This window comes from Nicotiana tabacum, chromosome 18 (genome assembly GCF_000715075.1).
Source record: "Nicotiana tabacum cultivar K326 chromosome 18, ASM71507v2, whole genome shotgun sequence".
NCBI lineage: Eukaryota > Viridiplantae > Streptophyta > Magnoliopsida > Solanales > Solanaceae > Nicotiana > Nicotiana tabacum.
In genome coordinates, this window is record NC_134097.1 from 88454037 (window position 1) to 88463413 (window position 9377).

The 9377-nt window shown below is 39.9% G+C and overlaps 1 protein-coding gene across 1 annotated transcript; it reads left to right on the forward strand.

Moving 5' to 3' along the window:
• Window positions 1-6839: 6839 nt before the first annotated feature.
• Window positions 6840-7514, forward strand: LOC142172578 (uncharacterized). Its single transcript, XM_075236228.1, has one exon. It carries the CDS (start codon window positions 6840-6842, stop codon window positions 7512-7514), a length of 675 nt encoding a protein of 224 aa, XP_075092329.1.
• Window positions 7515-9377: the final 1863 nt, after the last annotated feature.

Here is a 9377-nt window from a genome sequence, read left to right on the forward strand (position 1 = left end):
CTGTTTTTCATCTGGATCAAGAATAATATTGAAATCCCCTCCAATGCACCATGGCCCATCAATCAATATATGAGTATCCTCTAAACTACTCCAGAGATCTTTTCTTTCATTTGCATTACATTTGTCATAGACAGCAGTGATGAACATATTAGTAGCACTAACCTTATTCTGCATTTTGATGGTGATTTGTTGGTCATCTACACTAATCACACTTGTTTGAAAATTATCTGATCACATGAACCAGATTTGCCCATTGGTATTGGATATGTAGTGTCTAAACTTGAGAAACCTCATGTATTTATTAATCTTGTTCATGCTAACAAATAGTTCCATAATAGCTATGAAATCCACTTTGTTGATGTTGACAAATGTTTTTAGCCTAGACATGGCTTTCTTGGTGTTCACTCCTCTAATATTCCAAAATATTGCACTAATCATGGAAACCATGAAGAAGGATTAGTTTGATTTACCTCCCTGAGGAGGTGAACTTGTATTGCTTTTTTTCTTTTCTTTTTTCTTTCTTTTTGTTTTGATTTCTGTGTTTAGTCACAGGTGAGAAGTGATAGTAGGCTATAGAGATGTTATTTACACTCTAAATGTATCATACTTTATTGTTGTTTTAAAGGCAAAATGATAACAAAATACTCTAATTGATAGAGCCGTCAAAATGGGCTTGGCCCATGAGGCCATCCCAACCCAGCCCGCTACTTGGGTAGGGCTAGATTGGAATTATTTTAGCCCATTTAAAATTGAGGTTTATAAGTCCGGCCCAAGTCAGCTTGCTGGCCCTGGGCTGGCCCGTGGGCCAAAATTAAATCCATATTTAAATATTTAAAAAAAGTAAAAACTAAAAAAATATTAACTATAATCCACATTTTCCAACCTTAGAATTCTCATTTATCCTTCCATATCAACTACTATTTATATTTTTGATATGCATGTAGTATGACAAGATTAGTTTTTCTTTTGCTTAATTAACAACGAACTAGAAAAGTTTTAAGTGGCCAATAGTAATTTTTTTCAAAAGAAATATTACTTTTAGTGGCCAATGATCAGTTTGGTTACTTTAATATATTATTAATTATTAAATTGCTCTTCAGTATAGAAAAATGTCAAGTTTTAATACCCAAAGAAAATTAAAAAACACTAGCAAATTTCGTAAATTTTAAAAATTTCATGGACTATAATGATGAAATTAACAAATAATGTTAAACCTAAATTAAAAAACCTTAACATATAAATTTATCGAAGAAATTCCTGAATCTAAGGAAAGTGAAAGAAAAGTACTAAAAAAATATTCATGTAATGTTAAAAAAAGAGGAGCTAGAGATATAGAGAATTTGCATTTCAATTAAACGAGATTCCTTATCAAATATCAAGATTCTTGTACACTCTAAATAAACAGAAGTCGTTCATATGATTAAGTGAGTATGTCATGAAAAAATATCTAAAGATTTGAAGAAATATTTTTTTCTAAAAAAGTTGAAGGACCGGCCCGCCCTAGCCCGTGCCCCTCTAACGGTTTAAGTGTGGAGTGTTGATAGTATGCTATATAGACGCTATTTACACTCTAAATGTACCATATTTTATTGTTGTTTTAAAGGCAAAATAATAACAAAATACTCTAATTGGTGTTCTTTTGCTTTGCAGGAACTAATCCAAGTTAGGAAGAAACTATGGAGTGTTTTGGAGTCAATAATGTGGATATAAGGCCAATCAAGAAGAACCCAAACGAAAATAAGCAAGAAAGAGGCAAAGGAGGATTGTACAAGAGGCCACCGCGATCGCGGTCGACCGCGGCTGGAACGCGGTAGGCCAAACGATTGAGGTAGAATAGTTGTAATTCACCGCGGTCGCGCCGCGTTCTGCCGCGGTCGACTGTGTAATCGCCCAGAAATTTGGGGACTAAATATCATAACCCTTTATAAACTCAACAAACTCACCCAAGCAAAGGTTAAGCTTGTTTTTAGACTGAATTGGAGGCAGGAACAAGTGTGAAAAAATCAAGTAACCATTAGAGTTTTTCAATCTTCTTCTTGTTATCTTTATTTACACATTATGAATAATTCTATGATTTTATCTTGTCTTACTATGAGTAGCTAATTACTTAGTCTAGGGTTTTGATGGAACTTGTTGAGGATGAACTTCTTGTTATATTAATATGGTTTACCTTGTTTAATCTCTATTTGTTCAACTAAGTTCTTGTTGTAATTAATTGATAAGATCCTCAATTAACTGTGCCTATTTAGTATGTATTACTCGGGAGAGAGTGCATATTTAGGTAGTTATTGAACAACACCACTCCCAAAGTATATGAGGGATCAATAACCGAGGGTTTAAAGGTGGGATTAGGGATAACGAAACCTTGGGTGTGATCTAAATTGAGCTATAATAAAAGCCAGCTAGCGTAACTCGGGAGAGTGCGTCTAGTAAATTGTTGTAATTACACGGAAAAGAGTTACGGTGTAAGAATGCTCATGATCGATAGAGACGATTAGGCAATTCTATGCGAAACATAACAAGAAGGGATTCCATCAATAGGGGAAATCATAACCTTAGATATTTCTCTTATTTGTTTACAACTCAATCATAGTTAGATTTTAGTTTACTTAATGTTATTCAGTTATAGTTAGTAAAAATATCTCCAATTGTTATTCAAAATATCTGGGAAGTTGATTACGAAGAATTTAGTGAGTCTAATAGAGTAATTGGTAGGTTAATTCCCTGTGGATTCGACTCTGGGCTAAATACTCAGATTATATTTGTAACGACCACTTGTCCTTTTTATAAGGCATAGTTGGGCATGATCAAATTTTGGCACCGTTGCTGCGGAATTAACGGTATTATTAATTACAGTTGAAAGAAATACAAAAATTCTTAGTGCAGTCAGTTTTCTTTATTTTCAATCTATACATTGAAATTTTAATATTTGTTGACTTGGTTGTACAGGTGCATGCCTAGAAATTCATCGAGAACTGGTGAAGTATTTGAAGCATTATCAGATCCCGAGAAAGTTTTCATGACCTTGAATCGGGCCAACCGAAAAAACAGACAACAACAATCAACTGAACAACTCGAACCATACATGGAGGGATAACGTGATAGACCTAGATGCGTCAGTAGCGCCAGTGGTAGCACCTCTTTTGCCAGAGGCTGCTCTATATGACTGGGCGCAACCCACAACAGAGAATTTGGCCACAACAATATTAGTCCCGCAGATACAGGCCGAATCCTTTCAAATCACAAACAATATGCTGCACTTGTTGCAAAATAAGGGACTATTTCCGGGATCATACATTGAAGATCCTCAGCAGCACTTGAAAAATTTCCTGTCAATCTGCAAAACTCAAAGGCAGCCCAACGTAGCTCAGGAAGCAATAAAGTTGTTGTTGTTTCCATTCTCAGTGGCAGGAGCTGCCCAGACTTGGCTAAACTCACTCCTCATTAACTCCATCACGACTTGGGATGAGTTAATCAAGCAATTTGTAAATAAGTTTCATCCACCCAACAAGATTGCTCCGCAGATTGATGAAATTTTAAGCTTTAAATAGAAATCAATGGAGATACTGCAAGAAACATGGGAACAATTCAAAGGGATGTTGGTTATATGTCCGCACCACGGTATTCCAGATCAGATGTTGGGGAAACAGTTTTACATGGGTTAGTAGATAGCGTGAAGGCTAATGTTGATGTTTCAGCTGGTGGAGCATTTTTGAACAAAACATGGAGAGAAAGTCATAGTCTGCTTAACAAAATGGCACAGAATTCGGGGTGGACAACCCGTAATGCTCTGATGACTCCAATAGTTCACTTAGTGCCCTTAGATCTATCCAATACTCTTGCTGAAAATATGGCCACATTAATGACACAAATGAGTATACTCACCAAAAAGGTGGAAGAGTCAGGGCAGAAGCAGCAGGTACATATTGTAAATACTACCAATGGGGGCTTATGCACATCTTGCATTAGTTAGCCAATTGGTAACCAATGGAATGCATAAAGTGATTATCATCATTACCCTGAGGACATAAATTATGTGTCTAATTATGGGGGCCAGAGACAAGGTGGTCAATATTGGGGCCAACAGAATCAGCCATACAGGCCAGTCCAGCCACAACTCAACAATGGAAATATAGGAGGCATGCGACCTCACAATAATGTGGCGCCCTACCAAAGGCCACAAGGATACAACAATCAAAATTAGTAGCAGGGTTATCATCCTCCTTAGCAGCAACATGGTGGGAGACAGAAAGATGGATTTTCTAGACTCGAGGCAATGTTGTAGCAGGTTATTGGGTCAAATGCAAAAATGAGCGAAAGGGTAGATGCACATGATTCAGCTATAAAGAATATTGAAGTGCAGATGGGCCAGATTCGATATCTTTGAATAATCGTCCTCATGGGACATTGTCTGCAGACACACAGGTAAATTCGAAAGATCAAGGCCCGAAGCAGCTGTTGGCAGTGAGCCTACGTAATGGCAGAGACTTAGACTTGGAGCAAGAGAGGGCTAGAGAAAGCAGACAGGCTGAGACACTTGTACTAGTGCCCATTGAGCTAGATGATTCAACAAAACTGACAGATGTGACAATACAGCCTGCCCAGGAACAACCCAACACACAGATTAAGGCTAAGAAATAAGCTGAGGCAGCCCAGGAACCGATAGTTGATGTGGTGTCTGACAAAGAGAAAACCCAAATCATTGGGAAGAAGAGACCTCCAGCACCATTCCCACAGAGGCTGGCCAAATACTAGAAAGAGGAACAATACAAGAAATTTTTAGAGATGCTGAAACAAATCCAGGTAAATATTCCATTGATTAATGCTTTGAAGGAGATGCCTGGTTATGCAAAAATAATGAAGGACTTGATGTCCCGAAAATTTGATTTCCAAGACTTGGCCACAGTGACTATAACTCAGACCTGCAGTGCTGTGGTGACTAGACCAGTTGCTAAGAAGTTGTCTGATCCAGGGAGTTTCACAATTCCCTGCACTATTGGTAACTTTTCTTTTGCCAGGGTACTTTGTAATTTGGGGGCTACCATAAATATTATGCCCCTGGCGATCTATAAGAGGTTGGGGATTGGAATAGCTAGACCCAGCTAGCAGAAGAACCGTGAAAAGACCTTCTGGTATCTTGGATGACGTGTTGATTCAGGTAGGGAAATTTGTGTTCCCTGCAGATTTTGTGATTCTGGATGGCAAGGTGGATGAAGAAATTCCCATAATTTTGGGAAGGCTGTTCTTGGCCACAAGGATAGCTCTCATTGATTGTGAAACTGGGGAGCTCAAGATGAGGTTGAACGATGAGGAGATAACATTCAATGTGCAGAAATCTATGAGGCGACTAAGTGAATTTTCCAATTGCTCTCTTATTGATGTCATGGATGTAATCGTAGAAGCAGATGATGAGACGTTGACTATTGAGGACCCTCTTGCTGATTGTCTTGTAAATTTAGATGAGGTAACTGAGGAATAATTGGCAGAATGGGTGCTGGCTTTAGAGGGCAAAGGGTTTTAGGATAGAACACTTGAATTCAAGCCCTTGCATTTAGAAAACAGAGAAACTCCTCCAGCCAAACCATCCATAGAAGAACTACCAAAGCTGGAGTTGAAGCCACTGCCCGCCCATCTCAGGTATGAGTTCCTAGGACCTAACTCCACATTACCTGTTATTATCTCATCTGGTTTGTTAGATGTGCAGGCACAACAACTTTTGCAGGTACTCAAAGAGTGCAAGACTGCCATTAGGTGGACCATGTAAGACATTAAGGGGATCAACCCGGCATATTGTATGCATAAAATTCTGCTGGAAGAGGGGCACAAACCTTCTAGGGAGCACCAAAGAAGGCTGAACCCCAACATGAAGGAAGTGGTGAAGAAAGAGGTGATTAAGTGATTGGATGCAGGAATCATTTTTCCCATCTCTGACAACAACTGGGTTAGCCCGGTGCAATGTGTTCCTAAGAAGGGTGGTATAACGGTGGTCAAAAATGATAACAATGAGCTGATCTCTACAAGAACCGTCACAGGCTGGAGAATTCGTATGGACTACAGGAAATTAAATTTGGCCACCTAGAAAGACCACTTCCCACTTCCCTTTATTGATCAGATGCTTGATAGATTGGCAGGGAGGTCCCACTTCTATTTTTTAGATGGGTACTCAGGGTACAATCAAATTTCCATTGCACCAGAGGACAGAGAGAAGACCTCCTTCACATGCCCATATGGAATTTATGCTTTTCGGAGGATTCCCTTTGGCCTATGCAATGCACCCGCCACATTCCAAAGGTGCATGATGGTCATATTCACTGACATGGTCGAAGACATAATGGAGGTGTTCATGGATGATTTCTCAGTGGTGGGAAACTCATTCGACGAGTGCCTTATAAATCTGACCCGAGTGTTGAAAAGATGTATTGAGACTAACCTAGTACTTAATTGGGAAAAGTGCCATTTCATGGTACAAGAGGGCATAGTCTTGGGACACCGGGTGTCCAGCAAGGGAATCGAGGTGGATCGTGCTAAAGTTGACGTGATACAAAGCTGCCACCCCCATTTCAGTCAAGGCAACCAGGACTTTCCTCGGGCATGTTGGTTTCTACCGGAGATTCATAAAAGACTTCTCAAAAATTGTCAACCCTCTCTGTAAGTTGTTAGAAAAAGATCACCTTTTCTTGTTTTCTGATGATTGCAGGGTAGCATTCGAGGAGTTGAAAAAGAGGCTAGTCACAATGCCCATCATTGTTGCCCCCGATTGGGAGCAACCATTCGAACTCATGTTTGACGTTAGTGACTATGCAGTGGGGGCAGTGCTGGGATAGCGGAAAGACAAGCTAATGCATCCAATTTACTATGCTAGTAGAACGTTGAGTAGAGCCCATCTGAACTACACTATGATTGAAAAGGAGATGATGGTTGTGCTGCTTGCATTCGACAAGTTCAGATCATACCTGATTAGCTCTAAGGTAACTATATATACTGATCATGTAGCTCTCAGGTACTTGATTAAGAAGAAGGAGTCCAAACCGCGCCTAATTCGTTGGGTGTTGTTACTACAAGAGTTCGACCTGGAGATTCGTGACCGTAAGGGGACAGAAAATCAAGTGGCTGATCATTCACGACTTGAAGAAGCTGAAAACTCAGTTGAGGTAGAGGATATTCTGGAAACCTTTCCAGACGAGCAGCTACTCGCTACAAGCCTTGAGGAAGTGCCATGGTATGCAGACTTTGCAAATTACCTGGCAAGTAGTATAGTTCCATATGACCTTTCCTCTGTGCAAAAGAAAACATTTTATCATGACTGCCGCATGTATTACTGGGATGAACCTTATCTGTTTCGAATATGTGCTAACAATATGATCTGGAGGTGTGTCCCCGAGATAGAACAATCTTATGTTTTGCAGACATGTCACGCATCGGCGTATGGCGGGCATTTTGGAGGAGTCAGGACGACAGCAAAAATACTAGAAGTTGGGTTCTTCTGGCCAACAGTGTTTAAGGATGCACATTAATAGGTGAAAGGCTATAATGAATGTCAGCGAACCAGGAACATTTCTAGTTGCCATGAGATGCCTATGAACCCAATTCAAGAGGTTGAAGTATTTGATGTATGGGGGATAGACTTTATGGGTCTCTTCGTCAGCTCTTTTGGCAATAAGTACATACTTGTTGCTATAGATTACGTGTCCAAATGAGTGGAAGCTGCAGCACTTCCTACCAATGATACAAGGGTGGTGGTGGGATTTTTGAAGAAGAATATATTCACCCGTTTCGGGACCCTGAGAGCTATTATCTGTGACAGAGGCACTCACTTCTGCAATCGAGCCTTCGAGAAATTGCTAGCAAAGTACGATGTGCGCCATAAGGTGGAAACACCATATCATCCTCAGACTAGTGGACAGGTCAAAGTATCTAATAGAGAGATAAAGAGTGTGTTAAGCAAGACTGTGAATGCCATAAGAACTGATTGGGCGAAAAAGGTAGATGGTGCACTCTGGGCCTACAGAACTGCTTTCAAAATACTAATTGGTATGTCACCATATAAGTTGGTGTTCGGGAAGGCCTATCACTTGCCAGTGGAACTAGAACATAGATCTTGGTGGGCAATGAAATAGCTAAATCTTGACATGGAAGCTGCGAGAACAAATACAGCCACAGAATTGCATGAGCTACACGAGTTCTGATTTCTTGCTTTTGAGAGCATGAGGTTTTACAAGGAGAGAATAAAGAGGTTGCACGATAAGAACATTGTTAAGAGAAATTTCAAGCCCGGAGATATGGTGTTGCTTTATAACTCAAGATTAAGGCTATTTCCAGGTAAACTCAGGTCACGATGGTCTGGACCATTTCGAGTGGTCGAAGTGCTCCCTTCAGGTGCTGTAAAGATTGCATCAGAGAAAGACTCTCATATATTTAGAGTCAATGGGAAAAGACTGATACTATATGTGGGCATGGATGAACCCAAGGAAGTGTCAGTAATCCATCTGACTGAACCTCAGAGGTCGAGCGAGCCTTAAATGAGTTCATCTGAGTCGTCCCGCGACATTAAATCAGGCGTTGCGTGGGAGGCAACCCATGATTTTTGTTTTTTTTTCTTTTCTTTTGCTTGATGTTGTACCAGATGTATAGGAAACTAACTTCCTTATAAAAAAAAAATTTGATCGTCATCGCGACCGCGGTGGGACCGTGGCACGATCGCGGTGGGACCGCGACACTACCGTGGTGAAACAAGAGCATTCTATTTCGCCCATTTCACTCACCCCGGCCGCGGTGGGACCGCGGTGATTCGTGAAACCATTGTCCCTCAGGTAAGTCATTTTTTTAAAACAAAATTTTTTATTTTTTTTTATTTTTTTTCCCTCTCCTCTTAATCACCTAATTGCACATGCCCACCCTCACTTTCCCCATTATTCCCTCTCTCTACAAACCCTAACCCATTATTTCTCTCTCTTTCTTCTTCTTCTTCTTCTTCTTCTCTTCAATACATAACCCCTTCTTCTCACACACACACACCCCTATAAGACTCCATCTTCCATCAATCTTAATTTCTACAAACCCAGGTATGTCAAGCTTCTTCCCTCCCTTCTTGTGTTTCTTTATTTTGCAATTTTCATGTTGGAAGTGTGTTGTATTTATAATTAGATTTTGTTTTGGTTTTATTTTTTTCTTTTTAGTGGGTTATGTGAAAAATATTGTAGATATGAGTGTGGCTTTGTTGTGTAAAGTTCATTGTGGTGGGGTGGAATGGTGAAGTGCGAATGGTTGATTTGGGGGAAGAATTTATGCTTCCATAGGGATAGATGTGTTAGATTAGAAACCATGCACACAAGGTATTTGTGATATTTCCCCAATGGAGTTGTAATGGCTAATGTGAC

Bases quoted from the DNA above. Each gene is read 5' to 3' on its own strand.
- LOC142172578 (XM_075236228.1), top strand. From the start codon at position 6,840: ATGCATCCAATTTACTATGCTAGTAGAACGTTGAGTAGAGCCCATCTG.